Source organism: Brassica napus, chromosome A5, assembly GCF_020379485.1.
Source record: "Brassica napus cultivar Da-Ae chromosome A5, Da-Ae, whole genome shotgun sequence".
NCBI lineage: Eukaryota > Viridiplantae > Streptophyta > Magnoliopsida > Brassicales > Brassicaceae > Brassica > Brassica napus.
The window spans coordinates 12,086,389-12,107,107 of record NC_063438.1 but is presented as its reverse complement, the minus strand read 5'-3'; the positions used below and the strand labels follow the sequence as shown (position 1 = coordinate 12,107,107).

Sequence of the window (20,719 nt, the reverse complement as noted above, 5' to 3'; positions counted from 1 at the left end):
GCCTGTTCCAAGCCTTTCACTATATATATGTGTGTGACGGCAACCCTAGCAGCCATCAAGTTTTCTTTCACTTAAAACCTTTGTGTTTTCTTCTCCCTTGCTTTCACGAGTTAAGAGAGTGTCTGGTGTGTAATATCCAGTCTGTTGGTGTGTAATATCCAACGCCCAAGGGCTTTAGAAAGGTGCGTCATATCCGATCTGCCTAGGAGTATCAAGAAGCCTCTCCGCAGCCTCTTGTGTCACCATTCGATCCACAGCTTTGATAAACTTGAGTCTTTGATTCGTTTATGCAAGGATCTATCCAAAACCATCCAGAGAAGAATCCTAGGATCTCATTAATCATAAGGTCTTTCCGCGACCTTTTGTGTCGCCTTTCCATCCACCTAGTTCTCCCCTGCCTTACTCCCAGCTTTGGAGCAGGAGGTACGCCTCCGAGGCGAAACTAAGGAAGTGGGAGAATGTGCACGGTGATGGATCCAGCAACGTTAGAGGAGCTGGAGTAGGAATAGTGCTTACCTCGCCGTCGGGGAACACGGCCTCAAGGGCCGTGAGATGCAATTTCAAAGCGACCAACAACGAAAGTGATTACGAGGCCCTAATCGCAGGTTTAACTCTCGTCCACCAAATGGGGGCAGAAAACATCGAGGTCTTCGGCGACTCCCAGCTGATAATCAACCATGTACAGGGAGAATACCAAGCAAAAGACGACAGCATGATCCAATATCTGGCAGTTTCCCAGTGACTGATCAAGAAAATCAAGAGCTGCAAGCTCACTCAAATCCCCCGGGAACAAAACTCACAAACTGATGCCCTGGCTAATTTGGGGTTCGCCCTCGAAACGAATAGCCAGATGAGTATACCCTTGCTGGTGCTTCAATGGCCAGCCACCCTGGAGGAACCCCCATCAAAGGAGGTCTCCGCTGTCTAAGAAGGCGAAACCTGGATGACCCCCTAGTCCGGGACCTGGAGGCCGACCTTCTCCCGGAAGATCGCAACGAGGCCAGGAAAATTAAGAAGAAAGCCGCGAGGTACTGTATCTCCCAGGAGAAGCTGTACCAGAGATCCTTCTCTGGCCCGTACCTAAGGTGTGTCACACCTCGAGAAGCCGCAAGAATCCTTGTAGAGCTACATGAAGGAGATTGTGGATCCCACTCTAGCGGAAGAAGCCTGGTGCTTAGAGCCAGAAGGGCGGGTTACTACTGGCCCACGATGGCGACCGACAAACAAGCCAAACACTGCGACCAGTGTCAGAGGCACGCTCCAGTCTCCAAGCTTTCCCCGGAGAACCTCAAGTCCATAAGCTCACCATGGCCCTTCAGAAAGTGGGGCATGGACACAGTAGGGAAATTCCCTTTGGCGCCGTGCCAGAAAGTCTTCCTTCTGATAGTCACTGACTACTTCTCCAAATGGGTTGAAGCAGAAGCACTCAGCCGCATAACAGACGTCAAGATCTGTAACCTCTTGTGGACCTACGTAATTACTCGCTTCGGGGTCCCCGACGAGATTGTCACTGACAATGGACCCCAGTTCACGAGCCACAACTTCTGCAAGGACTAGGCATAAAGCTCACTTTCTCTACACCCCGACACCCCCAGTCTAATGGACAAGCCGAGTCTACAAACAAAACCATGGTCAACATGCTTAAAAAGTGACTGGAGGGCTCTCACGGGAAGTGGGCGGAAGAGCTACACGGAGTCCTCTGGTTCTTACTGGACCATTCCCAAAACAACAACTGGGGAAACTCCCTACTCGCTGGTCTACAACTCTGAGGCCATTGTGCCCACAGAGATGCACGTGAGAACAACGGTATCCGGGTCCACCTCTCAGGAGGAGAACAATGAGCTGAAGGCGCTAAGCCTCGACCTACTCGACGAAAAAAGAGAGGCCTCTCGGCTAAGAAATTGGTCCTACCAGCAAGACGTCGCCAGGACGTACACAAGAAAGTCAGAACCAGGACCTTCCAGCAAGGGGATTGGGTTCTACGACGAGCAGAAAAAACAACGGGGAAACACACCCCCGGGTGAGAAGGACCCTATAAGGTCATCGAGGTGCAGAGAGCAGGCACCTACAGGCTGCAAGATAGCAAAGGTAAAATACAACCCAACTACTGGAACACCATGCACCTCAAAGCCTATCATTTTTAATACGGTCCCCATACCATGATTTCTATACTACTATATACTATTTAAGCATTATGATTTCCTACTCCTATGTATGCTAAACATCTCCGGACAAGGCTTATAATAAAATGGTTCCAACTATAAAGGCAAAGGGGAAATCATTATACTAAAAGGGGCATACGAGCTGGATCAGGTCTCCAGCGACTTCCGATCCTGGCCAACCCTTGCAAAAAGTGGCACAACCACAGTGACACGCCCACAAAAAAAAATCAAAACGGGTATGAGACATAAAGCAGAAATAGGTATGCGCAACCCTGAGTATGCCGTCAAAACTACCTAAAACCCCTGTGCAGCCTAAGGCGCATCAGGGTCCCTAGAGTACCAATGTGAAAAGTACATGTATTAAAATGCTACGAGCTACACAATACAGGGAACACATGGTATATATTCATTGCAAAAGTACTGTGAAATACAGGGAGCAATCAAAAAATTTGCTTCTCCAGACGTGGAAAGCAGCGAAGCCTAGCACTTGGGTCATAACAACCACACCAACACCCTCTAAGCCTGTCAGTGACTTCCTGCAGAAGTAGAATACAGCATAGGAACTCGATAGTGGCCAGCTTCCGAGTGGCATAATGCGAAATCCAAACAGGTACCAGTAGTAGTCTTGCCTAGGAAGGCGGAGTACGCTCCCTACGAAAAGCAAAATATTTCGGGTTCCCAAGGAAGTCCGGGTCCATATACAAGCCCCCGATCTAAAGAGGAAACCCAAGGTTCCCCATGCGATTCCAGGTCCTATGTATAAAATCTAAGGAAGAACCTCTGGGTTCCCCTATAGCCTCCGGGTTCCTGTCAAAGATCTCAGGGTCTAAGGAAGAACCTCTGGGTTCCTATGTGGCTTCAGGGTTCCAAAGATAAAAAAGAAGCTAGAACCCATGTGCAGCCTAAGGCGCATCGGGGTCATTAAAACTTCAAAAGAACCTCCGGGTTCCAATCAGCGATCTCTGGATCTAAACCTCCGGGTTCCAACACGGCCTCAGAGGCCTAATACGATTTTAGAAAGAGGATAAAATCCATGTGCAGCTTAGGGCGCATCGGGGTCATTGCATCCCTAAGAACCTCCGGGTTCCCATGCGACCTCAGGGACCAAATAGACTAGGGTCCTGATACGATCTCTGGATCTAAAGGAACACCTCGTACTCTTGCATGACCTCAGGGTCCAATCTCGAAAATCTTCGAGTTCCAACTAGATCCCCGGATCTATCATAGAATCTCCGGATTCCTACACCGCCTCCGGGCTCCAGTCATGATCCCATGATCTAGAGAAGGACCTCTAGGCCCCCAAAGCGATCTCAGGATCCAAGGAGACCCTCTGGGGTCCTCCACAACCTTTTGGTCCCCAGATGACCCCCGGGTCCTCACGCAACCTCCGAGTTATAAGATCAATATCTAGACTCCAAAGAATTCACATTCTAGCCCGAAACCTCCGGGTTTATAGTTCATCTCCCCGGTTCCTATTGTTCAATCTACAAAAAGAGAGGCATAATAGGCTACAAAGCCCCACCTCGATCGAGAAAACAAGAAGGAGTAAATAAAGGGGAAAAACTATGAAGCATCGTTATTTATAAAATCAAAGGGGGCTATAAAGAGCCTTTATTCAAAACAAAGCAACAAAAACCAGAGTCTCAGAAGAGAAAGGAAAAAGAATCATTCATAAAGAATGCCCCTCCGAGAATCGCGACCCTACAACGGATCTCGGGGTTGCAGCCTGGGAGAAGCTCTCAGATTGATGGTTGAGCCTTTCGGACAGGAACAGATGATGCCGATATTCTTCTTCCAAATTCTAATGTTCCACGCGCTTCTCCAGCCATTCCTTCATGGGCTCCCATCTAGTCGAGCCTCTCCCTTGCTGAACTAGTAGATCCCGTCAAACCACCATGTCCTGCATCTGGCTACGAAGAAGGAATACCTTGTATCCACCATAGGGTGATGGTCAGGCAAGACCTCAACACTTGTTGATGAGGTAGAAGATGGACCACTGGCCGATAGAGCAGCCCTTGCCAGTCTTGGCGGAGGAGTGTAAGAAGGACGTCGCTTCCGCGCTTTAGCCTTCTGATACTCGTCATAGACAACCGATACCGGGAGCCTCGCCACGTTCCCTGAAAACGCTATGTAAGAAACAAGACAAAGCCTCACCGAATAGGAAACAAGGAAGGCTTACCCCAGACACGACTATGACGCAAGGCTTCCCTGCTCACCAGGAAGGTCACCCATCGGAATCGTCGAAGAACTCCTATTATAAGCTTCGCTACTGCTTCTCCAGCAAAGGAAACCGGGAGGGACACATCTGACAAAGCAAAAGCTAAACATCAAATCGGGCTCCCAAACGAATGATAAAGCTCAAAGCTCAAAAGAAGAACTTACCAACGGTACGCCAAGACGTAGGATAACCAATCGGCTCCTATATCTTCACGAACACATACCGGCTATTCCAATCCCGAAGGGATAGTTACCCCTGAAACCCCTCGAAGGTTCCTTGACCGGAGGAGTGCCATCACGGGATCGAAGGTGGTAGAACCCCGCTTTGTTCGTCAAAGGAGCAAAGTAGTAAGAATATAAAATCTCATGCACCCCGACAGAAAATCCGTGGAATTCTCTGAGTACTTGGATGGCCATTAATGTCCTCCAGGTCAAAGGAGTAAGTTGAGAAGGACAGAAACCGAAGAAAAATGACACTTTGCCTATGATAGAAGGGATAACGCCCCAGAAGCTTGCTTCCAGATATGCCTCATAGACAGCTACCTCACGCGCTCCCCCATCCGGAGCGCGTTCGAACTCAGTTGGGCTCCTCATCCCCACTGAAGGATGAATCGCGTACTTCCTCCTCATGTTAGCTAGGTCCCCCTCTCTGATCTCCGAACGGGGACCGTCGTCGAAAAAATAAGAACAGAGCCTTCTCAGGGGCGCCATCGGAACCGCTTCACTACCATCCTCCGGAACGTGTCCCCAAGAGGGAAGCGGGGATGAGAAAGGATCGGTAAAAGGACGACGCGGCCTTGGACGACCACCCACAAGTGAGGACGGAAAAGAGAGCAGCTCGGGATTCATGTTTCTCAACTAGGAATCAGCGCTAGAGTTGGGTTGAGGCCTGCTAGGAGATATCACGAGTCCTTATATACATCCGGATCACTCCTTTTTTGCGGGATTAGAAAAGGAAGTCAGGATGTTTCCAAATATCCTGAAGAATCCTTGACATAAAGGATAAGCGGCGAAAAGGAAACCCGATCCTTGCAGAAAAAAGGGAAATCCTTCCTACGAAAAGGAAAGTTTCGAAAAAAGATACACAGTTTTGAAGAGTAAGAATAGCATCTAGTATCATCAACCGAACGGGCACCAGCCTCCTATTCTATCCCCTCACATTAATACATAAGCTCCTCCTCAGGAAACATCAGAGCTCCAGGCTCCACCGTCTCCAAGACGCCATCAGAAGCCCAGAGCTTCTCCATCTCCGACAAGAAATAAGGGGTTTAATAGCGCCAGACCCCGGTCTGGAGTGAGGGAACTGGTCCTCCCCCGGGTTCAGAGTGTGGTTCCGGCCTGAGGGGAACCCGGGATCGCAAGATAACTGGAGTGATGTCCTGCCTAAGGGAAGCCTACTGAGAATGAGCAACTCCGGTTGATTTGAGTGCACAGGTTATTCCTCGAGTTCGATGACGAAAACGAGCAATAAGGGGCAAACTGTTGGGGAAAAAATACTTAGCTATTGAATTCCTCCAGACCCAAGGCAGGACACCGGCCTCTGGATCCCCGCTAGGAGGTACCCCGGTTCCCCGCTAGGAGGTACCCCGATTCCCCGCTATGAAGTACTCTGGGGGACCACCCCCTTCCTCCGGGAAAAAGAAAGCTTCCGATAAGGAGAACCTTCCATATTTCCGAATATGGAAGAGTTTAACCTAAGGGAACCTAAACTTTAAAGCAAGGGATGGACACTTCAAGACTTAGAGATTAGAGTTAGACGGCTAGAACTATGGTTTATACACCAATCATTGTAGTTCCGGCTTTTTTACTCAATAAAACGTTTCTTCAAGTCTTTACCTCTGTTGTATCTCTCAAACTCTACACGAAATCAATACAATAACCAGCCTTGTCCATCGTTCTCTGGTACTCACAAAGATCCTACACAAAAATCCCCTAACAATATACATCAAAACATATCTGAACCGAATAGAATAATATTGTTACTATTGCTATTTTTTTAGTTTGAATATAAATATCTTAACCGAATTGGGTAATATGGTTACTTTTGGTACAAATATCATAACTCGTTTCAGATACATTGGTTATTTGAATACTTTTAGGTTCATATTCATTAGAACCGAACCCGCTTGGATCAGGGAGGACTTGACTCAGAACCCACCCACAAATTTATAATACCCGAATAGGGCCTAATATCAAAACCGAAAATTTGATACCCGGAGGAAACAACTAGTACCTTAACATGTACATGAATGCCCATGCGTAATTGATTATGTAAACAAATAAAAAACTTATTGTTAACTGTTTTGAATTTTTGTCACGAATGAAGATATTTCATTCCAACTTGTCGAATTATTATGATTGACATCTAAAATAAATGATGTCAAATTATTATGGTAAAAATAATTAATAAACTAGTAAGGAAAACTGGAAAAAAAAAAGAATGAAAAAGATTTAATAAAAGAATTTACAATATGTAAATTATGTTTTATACTTTTGTATTAAATGTTGTCGAAATATTTAGAAAAGACAATAAATGAAATGGTTAGAATTATTTGGAAAATATAATAAATTAAGTGGTTATAATGTGTTTGAAAAAGAAAGTACAAATGTAAGAAAACACTTAAATTTAGGAAATTATTATTTTGCACTTCTGTTTTAATTTAATTGAAGATGGGCTTTTTGCAAACATGACTCAAAACTCAAAGTCAAACACAAAACTAACCCATGATTTTTATGGAACTTTCATTTGTCCTATTCACCACAGAAGTTTGGATTTTTTCCGCAAATGCTATTATTTTATTTTTATTTTTTCAAAAATAAGTTTTTTACTCTCTCATCCTCATCATTGATATACCATGGATTTGATCCATTTTTACCCATGGTATATGAGTAGTATACTATCTATATACTATATATTCTATCCTATTAGGTATGTTTTTAGGTTAAGAAGTATCTTAGAGTAAAGTGATGATTATGAACCATTTAGGAGCTTAAAAGAGATTTCATCCGAGCTGACAATAAGAGGTCGATACGAAGAAGAAACAATCGATCGATGCACATCCAGTGACGTCGATCGATACAGAAGAGAAGCCTCGACGATTGAAGATTATGATCAATCGATGTATATCCTGTACCATCGATCGATGTCGAGACGCGGAAGCACGACTTGGTTTCAGCTGACTTTAAACCCAAGACTTCACCAAATTACAAAATTACCCCTGACAAGTTTTTAACCTAATAGTTATATACTTGCCTAAGTGTAAGGAGGCAAGAGAGCTTTTAGCCACCTTTGTATTCTTATTTTCAGCAGAGAGTTTTAGGAGAGAAGATCATAGAGAAATTTGTGATTGGAACTCCATTGATTCAGCTATTCTTATATATGCAGTTTTTCTTTATATTTTGTGTCATGAATTGCTTAGCTATGTCTGAGTAGTTTACCTGTTAGATTCAGGGTTCAAATAGGTTAGAGGGATTAGCCCCAACTATAGATTGCTAAGTTGTGGTATTCGTTGATTGACTGTTCTTAATGTTTGTTCTAGATTAGCTAACTAGAATATTGAACTTATGAATCTGAATGAGTCAAGCATCCTTGACCATCCAGTCCTGAATCTAATATGTCATTCTATGACTACTAGAAAAAGGCTACCGCTCAACTAGACAGCTAGTGAGCATTATCAACCTGTGCCTAGGGCTTAACTAGAAGCATCGATCGATATGGTCTTCTGAAAATCGATCGATATTTGCGAAAGCTGTATCGATCGATATCCCTATAGGACCATCGATCGAGACTTTCTTGTGATAAACAAACGACAGTTGAGATCCAAGATCTAGTTAGTTAACCAGTGAAACATTGCCATCGCTGATCACTATGTTTAAGGGTTGAGCTCTAATATATCATGCATGCAACTGATATGCATCTATAGGATTATAATCTCCAACACATGAATAGAAACCTTGCATCTAATACCCTTCCCAATAAGTTACACCCCCAATCATCTTGTTAGTCGAGCAATAGACTTGCTCAATTAGGATTGCTATTTACTTTAAAACCATAAAACAACAAACACTTAGAATTAATAAATTACTAGATTTAATAGGTTCCCTAGCTCCTTGTGGATTCAATCCCTAAGAACTACAATTGAACCTCTTATTTGAGAGAGTAATTCACTCCTTAGGGTAATTTGAGTGGTATCAAATTTGGCGCCGTTGCCGGGGAGCTTTGATCGCCTTTAGATTTAGTGTTATTGATTCTTATTTTTTTCTTTACCCCCATTCTGACACAAAATATTTTCTTGTCTTTTCAGGTACATACCAAGCAGTACCAGAAGCAACAAGGAAAAACACCTGCTATTCTCAAAAAATCCTGCTCACTTGGAACGCACGATCCGCAAAGATCAATGTTCCACATCGCTCGACGCAGCAGTTTTCACGTCGACTGATTCTCGCACCCACCCATCGACCGACACCCGACCTTCATCGTCGACCGATCCACATCGTTCGACATCGATCGATGCTACACCGCGTACATCGATCGATCCTTAGTCTCGAAACATGGTTGCGATTGTTATTCTCAAACAGGATAAGAATGGAGACCTGTATGACCAGGATTGTCATCTGCGTAATGCAACAGGTCAGAAACTAGACGCTCAGGGGAATGTAATCCCTGATGATGATGCTTCAGGAGCTGCTCAACCTGTAGAAGAGGCTGCTCAACCAAAGGCACTGGCCGACTACAATCGTCTAGATGAGTACTACACCAACAGATAAGCTATTCGCCTTCCAGAGATTCAGAAGGAGAATTTCGAGCTGAAGCCTCAGTACTACACACTCGTGTCGCAGCTACCCTACTCTGGGTTACCGCACGAGCATCCTATGGACCACTTGGAGAGGTTTGAGGATCTTATTGTTGCTATTCGTATGGATGGAGTCCCTGAGGACTACCTATTGTGCAAGCTCTTCAAGTATACTCTGACTGGAGAAGCGATGCACTGGCTTAAGCAGCTACCCACAAGATCTCTAAAATCCTGGGCCGACATCAAGAATGCTTTCTTGCGAAACTTCTTTTACTTGAGGAGAAAAATTTCTATATTTGCGTAGGAGACTGGAGAGTCTTTCAAAGATGCGTGGATCAGATTCAAGTTCTTCCAGCGAGACTGTCCATACCACGGATTCAATGAAGTACAACTGCTGAGCACTTTCTTCAGAGGTATCGCTTTGAGGTATCAAATGGCTCTTGATACAGCTAGTGAGGGAAACTTCAACACCAGAAATCCGGTGGAAGCTATGAGACTGATAGAAAATCTAGCAAACAGCAGCATCACTAAGAACACTGACTTTGAGAGGAAGAAGTATGTTGCATCCCTGAGAAAGGAGCAGATGGACGAAGTTGGAACAAAGTTAGATGTGGTTCATGAGCTTCTTAGGAAGTAGGTCTGCTCAGCTGAAGGAGAAGTAATAGTAGACATGGAAGGAGAAGAAGATGTGAACTACATTGGAGATATTGGATTTCAGAGGTCTGGAAACCAGGGTGGAAACAGAAACTACTTTAGCAATGGTAAGAGGAGTAACCAGAGTTCACAGTTCTAGAAACCTTTCAGCAACAACAACAGATGCTATGGAAACTCATACTACCAGAATCCACCACCACAGACTCAGGAAAGCAAGATTGAAGCAATGCTTGACAGAGTTCTGGAAGGACAGCAACAACTCACTGTGGATTTCAGTGAGAAGATAGATTCAGCCTACAACAGTCTGAACACAAGGATTGAGACCTTAGGTACACAAGTGAGGAAGCTTGAAATGCAAGTCGCTCAGACTTGAGACACTGTAAAGAGGCAAGAAGCCTTGGCTAGAGAGGTAGGAGTTGAGAAAGCAAAACACCACGTGAATGCCATCCTAGATGATGATTTTTGGCAAGTGGTGAAGCATGAGAAGCTTGGAGAAGGAGATTTCAAAGTTGAAAGCTCCATGAGTTTCGGCGGATCACATTGGTGTCGACCGATGTCAATGGATGCACATCGCTCGACAGACCAGGACGAGTATCGATCAATGGATTACTCTGGACATCGATCGACGTCATCTCCTGAATCGACTGCGGAGTGTAGTGCAGTTCGAATCATTACTCATGAGGAATTCACAGAAAAACATCCTCACCCACCCTTCCCTTTCTACGTTAAAATCGATCGACCGCATGAGCCAGCCGTCGATCGACAGAGAGAGACCAACATCGATCGACCCCCCTCACCTCCCATCGATCTACGGGAACCTCTCACCTACCGAGTGCGATTACCATCAATTGATAGTAATCGAATCAACGCACTCAGACCACCTCCTAATCCTTTAGCAAACCCACCAGAACCTACAACCAACCCTTCAGACACTACACCAGAGCCTATGAAAGATGATGAGGCAACTGAGGGAATAATGTTAAGGAAAAGGAAGGAGAAGATTCCTAAACACCTTAAGAGGGAAGCTAATGAGAAGGAGATGGATAGTTTCACTAAGAGAGTCCTTAGAATCCCAGTGGAAAAACATTTTGATGAAGTTTACTACATATGCCGGTTATGGATGTTCTTCACGGAGACGAAGGAAACTGAGGAGGACATTAGGAGAATGTTTCATCATGTCAGGGAAAGGATGAAACTAAGGATCACATTGAAAAAGAAGAGTGATCATGGAAAGTTTGCAATACCATGTATGGTAAAAGGTATTGAATTTCCCCATGCACTTTGTGACACAGGAGCATCAGTCAGTATTCTACCTAAGGTTATGGAAGACCAGCTGGGTCTGAAAATAGAGCCCTCATCAGAATCTTTCACCTTCGTGGATCTTTCATAAAGAAGCTCAGGAGGCATAATAAGAGACCTTGAGGTACAGATTAGTAATGCCCTTGTCCCATTAGATTTTCATGTCCTGGACATTAAGCTTAACTGGACCTCTTCACTTCTGCTTGGAAGAGCTTTCCTGGCTACAGTAGGAGCTGTATGTGACATGAACACCAACAGATTATGTCTGACATTGATAGATCCAGATGTCCACTATGACCTAGTTCGAGTTGTGAGACAACAGGTCAACGTCGTGGAGCTTGGAAATTATCTTGGTTACATTGCAGCATGCCATTGTGGAGCAGAGTACGAAACCGAGTACTCGGAATCGATCGACACTCACACTATCACATCGATTGATTTCAATAAGTCACTGACGACCGATGAACGCTATTCCACGTTGCCCGACGGGAATCAACCGGTAGACCACTCCACATCAACAGATCAGTATTATCCAGATTTCGCCTTTCAACAACCCAACAAGAACGGACGAGATGACTATTCCATAGGCAGTTGGGCAGATAGCGGATTCCATGAAATTTTTGCAGTGGAGACTGTGATTCTTTCATCCAATGAGGATCCTACTGAGGAGTATGATGAGGATTACTGGCAGGAAAGAGCTACAGAGATTACCCATGGTATATGAGTATTTTACTATCTATATACAATATATTCTATCCTATTAGGTATGTTTTCAGGTTCAGAAGTATCTTGGAGTAAAGTGATGATCATGGAGCATTTAGGAGCTTAAAACAGATTTCATCCGAGCTGACCATAAGAGGTAGATACGAAGAAGAAACAATCGATCGATGCACATCCAGTGACGTCGATCGATACAGAAGAGAAGCCTCGACGATTGAAGATTATGATCGATCGATGTACATCCTGTACCATCGATCGATGTCGAGACGCGGAAGCAAGACTTGGTTTCAGCCGACTTTAAACCCAAGACTTCACCAAATTACAAGATTACCCCTGACGAGTTTTTAACCTAATAGTTATATACTTGCCTAAGTGTTAGGAGGCAAGAGAGCTTTTGGCCACCTTTGTATTCTTATTTTCAGCATAGAGTTTTAGGAGAGAAGATCATAGAGAGATTTGTGATTGGAACTCCATTGATTCAGCTATTCTATTATATGCAGTTTTTCTTTATATTTTGTGTCATGAATTGCTTAGCTATGTCTGAGTAGTTTACTTGTTAGATTCAGGGTTCAAATAGGTTAGAGGGATTTTCTCCAACTATAGATTGCTAAGTTGTGGTATTCATTAATTGATTATTCTTAATGCTTGTTCTAGATTAGCTAACTAGAATATTGAACTTAGGAATCTGCATAAGTCAAGCATCCTTGACCATCCAGTCCTGAATCTAATATGTCATGCTAGGACTGCTAGAAAAAGGCTACCGCTGAACTAGACAGCTAGTGAGCATTATCAATCTGCGCCTAGGGCTAAACTAGAAGCATCGATCGATATTGTCTTCTGAAAATCGATCGATATTTGCGAAAGGTGTATCGATCGATATCCCTATAGGACCATCGATCGACACTTTCTTGTGATCCACAAACGACCGTTGAGATCCAAGATCTAGTTAGTTAACCAGTGAAACATTGCCATCGCTGATCAATGTGTTTAAGGGGTTGAGCTTTAATATATCATGCATACAACTGATAGGTATCTATAAGATTATAATCTCCAACACCTGAATAGAAACCTTGCATCTAATACCCTTTCCAATAAGTTAGTCGAGCAATAGACTTGCTCAATTAGGATTGCTATTTACTTTAAAACCATAAAACAACAAACACTTAGAATTAATAAATTACTAGCTTTAATAGATTCCCTAGCTCCTTGTGGATTCGATCCCTAAGTACTACAATTGAACATCTTATTTGAGAGAGTAATTCACTTCTTAGGGTAATTTGAGTGGTATCAATCATCTTCAAGTATTCACAATATTACCATTGTCATCAATACACTAACCACCATGGACAACTAATTTGAAGCTCTTAATGCACCTAAAAATCGATTTTGACTCCTTCTATCTCATTTCTTATGAACTAAAAACAACATATCTTTAACTTTCTCTATATGTTCATCCAAAACCCAATATTTTGATTCTAAATTATGTAAGGTTCATTGAACCATTCAAGCTCATGATTCGTGGTCATAACAAGTTGGTTGCTTTGGTGGTGAAGTATTGTGTGGTTGGAGAAAGCTAAACAAGTTATCTTAATGGTTAAAGCTATGAAATCAATTTTTTTTCAGATTTGTCCGTCAAAAGACTTCCGTGTAAGTCTTCTCCGGCGAGAAGAATTACACGGAAGTCTTCTGGTCAATGTATATGTTAGTTTCGCAATTGACTTTATGTGTGTCTTTTAGAGACGGCTTCTCTGAGAGTCTTCCGGTTTTCTTTGTTTTCAAAAAAATAAGAGAAGACTTCCCGGTAAGTCGTCTAGGATAAACAAGTTAGTTTTGCATTTGACCAGATTGTGTCAAAAATTGGATTTTTCCTAGACGATTTCTGTGACTTACACGGAAGTCGTCCAACAGAAAAATAAAAATTAAATATTTAATTTTTACTAGACAACTTCTAAGTAAGTCGTTTCAGGTTACTTTGCAACTGAAAAATAAAACTTAAATATTTAATTTTATTCGAACGACTTCCATTTAAGTCTTCCAGCAGACGACTTACATGGAAATCTTCCAGGATTTTATTCCGAGATTCTGGTCAAACCTTGGTTATTACATAAGACTTCCGTGTAAGTCATCTGCCGGAAGACTTACATCGAAGTCATCATCGTCTAGGAAAGGTCAAATTTCTGACACATAAAGTGAATTGCAAAACTAACCTATGCATTGACCAGAAGATTTCCATGTAAGTCTTCCAGACGACTTTCGTGGAAGTCGTCTATGTCAACGTTTAATAAAATTTCATTTTCTCTAAAATTATAAAGACTTTTTAATATTTTCTTATCAGTTCATGTATATTAGTCAATATTGGGGATTCTGAATGAAATTTATAACTTAATTGGTGATAATTATGAGGTTAACAAAATTCATGGTTATTAATGTTTCTAGCTAATGAGGGAAGACTTCTACGTTAGTTTTTGTAAAACTTGTTAACTTTAATATATATATTTTCTAACTTTCAAAAGTGTTAAGTAACTTCAAGAATATCAAGCCATATGGTTTAATGTGTCTTCTTAGATCATAAGATATACTTTTTAAATTTCATGAAATTTGAAATTTTAATTTTCACTTAAAATTTGATTTTTCCGCTTAAATTTTAATTTCCCCCTTATATTTAAATATCCCGCTTGAAATTTAAGTCTTCCCAAAACTCTACTGAGAAGATGTCTTCTGGAAGACTTCCCAGAAGACTTCTAGTGAAACTGTTATAGGTTTGAACTAATGTAATGTTTGATGTTTTGGGAATTTGACTAAATTTTCTTGAGAAATTTTCTCCATTAGTTGTAGTAAATTTGACTAAATTTTTGTTTTATTGTGTTTTGCTATTGAAGTTGTATCAATAACTTCAATAATGTCAAGTACTTTTTGCAAGATAATATTGTAAACATGAACATATTTACCAATTTTTTCATTAATATCTTTTCAAATTTACAAAAGAATTCACAACTAAAAGAGTACACATACAAATTACAAAACAGACCATAAACAAAACTATTATAGCTCATTCCAGCGCAAAGACAAGCTTAGACTCCTCTTGACATGGGAGAAGACTTTGTCAAAAGACTTCCAGAAGACTTCCATGAAGTCGTCTAGTGCATTAAATGTTAGAAGACTTCCGAGAAGACTTTCCTCGAAGTCTATCAAGTCTGTCTCAGATATGAAAAATCTGCATATCCAAAAAAATTCAAATGGCTTCAAAACATAGAAAAACTTCAAAACTAAGATAAAAGCTTAAAACAACCAAAAGAATTTTTAAAAAGTAAGAGCTTTAAGAAACAACAGGTTACCAAATAAGAAAATATGATTTATAGATCTACCTTTAAAGGAGTCGAAGATGAGAACCATGTAATGAAAATAATATGATATAATGTTTGGTGTTTACAAATAAATGATAAATTGTGAAAAAGATAAGAGTTTTAATCAACCAGAGGTTACCAAATGAAAAAAAAAATTAGACATATAAACTTACCAAAACACTCAGATCTGAAATAAGAGAAGAGAGATGGGAGAAGACTCCACCAGAGTCTTCCAAAAGATTTCCTAGAAGTCTTCTAGTGCATTAAATGTTAGAAGACTTTCCTATCCGAGAAGCCTTCCCTGGAAGTCTTCCACGTTTGTCTCAGATCTGAAAAAAAACCTGCATATCCAGCATTAAAATGGCTTCAAAACATAGAAAAACTTCAAAAACAAGGTAAGAGATTAAAACAACCAAAAGAGTTTTCAAAAGGTTAATGCTTTAAGCATCAATAGGTTACCAAATAAGAAAATATGATTTATAGATCTACCTTTAAAGGAGTGGAAGATTAGAACCATGTAATAAAAAACCTGTAAAAACAAAATAAATCAGTGAGAAGACATGAAATAACTATAAATTGATAAAAAGTTTGGTGGTTTTAAGTTCAAAGAGATTGGAGAGAGGTTGGAGAGTTTTAGAATGAGAAATATTACATTTTTGTTGCAGCCATTTAGGAGGAAGTGAGAGAATGTGTAAATTCTCTTTATAAAAAGAGACAAAAATTTCAATAAGATTAAATTTTATCGATTCATAAGACTCTTGAAAGTCTTCTAGACTCTAAATATAAATCATAAACTCAAATAACTAATTAAATAGAAACGAACACTTCATTAAACTTAAAAAAATGTTTAATATACACAAAACTAAACATATATATGTCAAAATTTATTTTTTCAAAAAATGTTAAGCTTCCAAAATCTAACACTAAGAATACATAAAATACTACAACATATGTTGTCAAACCCTAAACCAAAAAATATCATGACACACTACTTTCACTCATTTATGTTGAAAACAATTCAATTTTATTATATTTTAATTTATATCACTTACAACTATTTATAATTACATGATTTTAATTTTCTTACAAAATTTATAAATTATTTTTAAAATCTATTATATGAGAAGACTTCCTGGAAGACTTTACGAGAGTTAAGTCTAGGGAAAATTTATTTTTAAGATCTTATAAATTATTTTAACAATCTACTATTTTTTTCCTCTCGAATTATTAATAAATTATTTTTAAGATCTACTATAAGGGGTTGGTTCTAGAAGATTTACAGAACTTGAGAAGACTTACAAAATCTCAAAAGACTTTACGAGGTTATATTCGTAAAAATTTATGGTTTTTTGTTTGGTCATAAGAGGCTAGTTGTAATTTTACTAGCGTTTTGGATTACTTTTGTATTTAATTCAAATTTGAGATACTTTTGGGGTTAAAATCAAGTTTTGAGTCATAATTGACAAATTTCCCACAAAAGATAGAAGATTGTGCTTTTTCACCATTTAACCATGCTATCTAGTATCTACCAAACAAAATTGCATTCCATGGTTAAGTTGACATTTAGTAGATATCGTGGCGGAGCTACGTTAGTGGAGAGGGGGGGGCAACTGCCCCAGATAAAACAAAATATTTATCAAAATCGTTAAGTAATTAACCAAAGCTTCACTAAATCAGCTTGTCTTGCCCCCGTTAAATTTTCTTCCTGCCCTCACCAAACCTTCGCTCAAGCCTCACATCTCACCATTTCAGTTTTATTTTTAATCTCATATTTATCAGTTGAAATAAATTATTGATACTTTCCTATTTTGCATGGACACTAATATCCATAAGAAAATATTGAATGCATTTTTGTATTTTATTTAAAGAGGTTTGTTCAGTCGTGTTAAATAACTATTTTATATATTTTTCATTGGTTAACTATTTTGATGAGATGTAAGTTTTTATTATTTCCCCATGAGCCATGATTAGGTTAATTTCTGTACAAATACTATACACATTTTTGATTAAAAATATTTAAGTTATATGTTAAATCATATAAATAATTAAAATATTTATTTAAAAATACCAGTTGTTTATCACTTTATTTAATATTAAATATTATTTGAAAAAAATTATATCTCCAATAAAAAAAGTTTCTGGCTCCGGCACCGGTAGATATATCATATCAAGTATGCTGATTGATATTTGACTTATTCATGAAAAGCAACTTATCAAAATCCAATACTCATCTAATCATCTTATCATAACCGAATATTCATCTAATCATCTAAATAATTTTGCCATTTTTATGATTTCACTAATCATGAAATTCTCGAAGTGAGAACATAGATAGCTATTTTATGAAAAAAATATAAATGGTCACAACAACAATCAGACAATCCAACGCAAGATTGGAACTAAGTTAATTCGAAAATTGATCAATGCAGCTGTTGTTGAAGAACTCTGGGGGGATAATTGATGGACAAAACTTCTTTGCCACAAACTTGTACTGCAATTAAAAAAAAACAGTCAACCCATTAATAAACAAAAAAAAAACATCAACATCATAACACTTCTTAAAAAGAATTACAAAACTTACTTTGTGTTGACTGTACTTGTCCCTTACAGCAGGAAGAGTAGAGACGTGAGCGTTACTGCAGAATCGTTGAAGATCCTTCACACATCCTCTCAATTCCATCGCTCCATACTGCGTATAGAGTTGCAACGTCGAATTCTGATTCACCAAAAGAATCAAACATTTTACTACATTGATCCTTAAAAGTAAGCACTGTCTAGACAAAGTACAAATACATACCCACGGTCTTCTTGTTGGGTCTAGAATATACATAGCCAAGAAAATGGCAGAAGCAGCAACAAGTGAAGGAGAATGAGAGAGCATTGTGTACTCCAAAAGCGACAATTCCGCAATGTAGTTGGCCATACATTCTAGCTGCATACACGGAGCCTCATTAACCCCATGGGCAGCCCGAAAAAAGCGTCTGAATGTCAAGTTTAAAGATTCAAGGGGTTAGTAATATTGTATGAGATATATATCAATATTATTAAAAGAGAAGGAGTCCTAAAAAAGTCTAATTAAACAAGGTTGTTAGACCATTTCATTAGATTTAACTATTTATTTGGTCTTACCTTATATTTCTCTAAATATATAAATAGTTTACATAATTTAAATGAACTCATTTATTATTCTCCCATAATCTATTATATAATTACTCTAACAATAAATTATTCCATAAATATAAGACAGATTATTCAAACATGTTTACACATGAAGTGATCATTACCACATATAGTTTCATTAATAGTATAATTTTTTAATGGTTTAGTTATGTTTAGTAGGGTATATAATTTGTATTTTAAAAATTTAAGTACTCATTTGATCCTTAATTCGGATACTGATATGCTCGGTTATTTATGAAATTCAGCTTAATTTTGGGTTTTTTTCAGTTTGGTACGATTTAGTGCATCCTATACATTATCTTATATATAAATTATATAAGAAGAATTTATTTAATTTCAAAAATAGACCGGGTCAAAATCTAGTTGTAATGATAAGAAGCAATCATCTTTGCTAACCTTAGAAAACATTTGGCTGTAGGGGCTGACATTTCAAACTTCAAGTAATTCAAAACAGCAGATTCCATGTCAAGAACCTGCAAGAAGAGCCAAAAGAAACACATGCAAACAAAATCGATGATTTTAAATTACTGGATTTTGTTCTCATTAATCAAAATCCTGTTAAAAGACAAACCTCATCCTTGAGATATGTATTATCGGTGATATAGCAGAACTCCTCGACTTGTGGTGCACATATCTCTTCATATTTTCTGAAACATTTAAGCAATTTAGCATCATTAGATTTTGCCTAAGCAACAGAAAGGAACAATAAAACAAGACGATAAGAAAATTTCCGTTTCTTACGCTGCTACCATCATACATGCCACACCGAGCAACTGAAGCTTGTGTCTACTAATCACATTGCCAGATAGATATCTATCAATGTAGTTCACTGTCAGATACAACGTCTCAGGTACAAGCCTATACTCTTCTGATACCTGGAAGAAACAAAACAAAAAAAATTTTACTCACACATTTGGCAAGATTGACAAAAGCCATCACATATCTGAATTTGACAAACTATAATTCACCTCAACAAGCCAATCAACTAGGATTCCACGCATACTAGAGTTTACATCCTTTTGAACTGTCTCCATGTAGTCAACCGCAGGCCGCTTCTTTGCCTATACCATATATTTACAAATTCAGAACTTACCACATTCTCGATCAAAATAGAAAAAAAATATTCACCTCGGCGGCACGAAGATGATTGTAAATATCACAAGCAAACGGTGGACAGAGCTGCGGATCCGCATCGTTATTGTCGATGTTGATAAACTTATCCTTATTCTCCATTTCAGACAATACATATCTTCTGCAATAGTTAACTGCAAGCCAACAACAAATTCAGAAAAAAAAACCCAAAAAAAACTAATAATCAAAGTAGAGAAAAGACCGTTAGTTGTCTCTGAACTCGGGGTTATGTATAGATTGCTAAATGCCTTCCTCTCGATGGAAACCACAGCAGACACATCTTCACTGTCGATATACTCGACTCCAGGGCTCTTATAGGAATCACATGTAGACTTTGTCTCGTCGATTGACATAGATTCATCATCGGATTTGCTAGAAGAAGACGCTTGGGTTTGCTCACAGAGCAAAGAAGTAGCATTAACGCAAACAGGTTGTGTTGGTGCCTGCTTCAATTTCGCAGATTTGTTCGAACAATGCGCCTAAGAAAAATAAAATTAAAACCAGAAAAAAAAAAAAACAAAATTGTTCACATAGGAAGCAAAAGGTTGCGGCAAAATTCACCAATACTTACAAAATCAACAGATGAATTTGGGATTTGTGACTCCTTCTTTTGATTAGTGATGTTACCCAGTGGGGCTCGTTTCTTGGCCATAACCGCCGTGTTAGAGATTGGTTTCACTGACGAGGTAAAGGAAGGCCGCCGATTCTGATTAGTGTTCGACATTCTTTTAAGGGTTTAAATCTCCAGTCCTCGAGAAATTTGAGTTTTAATTGCCAGAGAGAGAGAGAGAGAAGACTTTAAATGAAGGAATGGTATTTTGAATTTATAAAAAACGATCCTGGAGCGTAGCTAAATTTAAATTCCTGTGTCTCTGACTAACGAAGAATGCATCACTGACCTATTAAGTTAATGCCACGTCAACTCTTTTGTGGTGTGTATCGGTGTTGGGTATTCTTTTTGAATTCGAATCTCAGACGCCGAGAAAAGATAAAACAAATTTGAATTTTCAAACTGTCACTTTTGGTGCTTTTCTTTTTCTAAAGCCTCTACTCGCAGACAAAAAGAAAGAGAAATGCATACATTAAAAAAAAAACAATTTTTCCAAGAACATTCATTATCAACGAAAACAATATATAATGTTACTAAATTAGATTTCTGATACAAATTGTCCGGGAATGGAAACAAAAAAAAGATGTGAAAGTTGGAGAAAATTCAGGA

General features: G+C 39.4%; 1 protein-coding gene across 1 annotated transcript; it reads right to left on the bottom strand.

Annotated features, from left to right (window-relative positions):
* Nucleotides 1-17,459: 17,459 nt before the first annotated feature.
* Nucleotides 17,460-20,386, bottom strand: LOC106407659 (cyclin-A1-1-like). The gene is made up of 10 exons (XM_013848531.3): nt 20,072-20,386; nt 19,703-19,979; nt 19,498-19,634; nt 19,338-19,430; nt 19,111-19,244; nt 18,941-19,016; nt 18,766-18,842; nt 17,987-18,170; nt 17,771-17,905; nt 17,460-17,680 (listed from the first exon to the last, which is right to left on the bottom strand). The coding sequence occupies exons 1-10, from the start codon at nt 20,222-20,224 to the stop codon at nt 17,594-17,596; spliced, it is 1,353 nt and encodes a 450-aa protein (XP_013703985.1). The 5' UTR covers nt 20,225-20,386; the 3' UTR covers nt 17,460-17,593.
* Between the last annotated feature and the right edge of the window lie 333 nt (nt 20,387-20,719).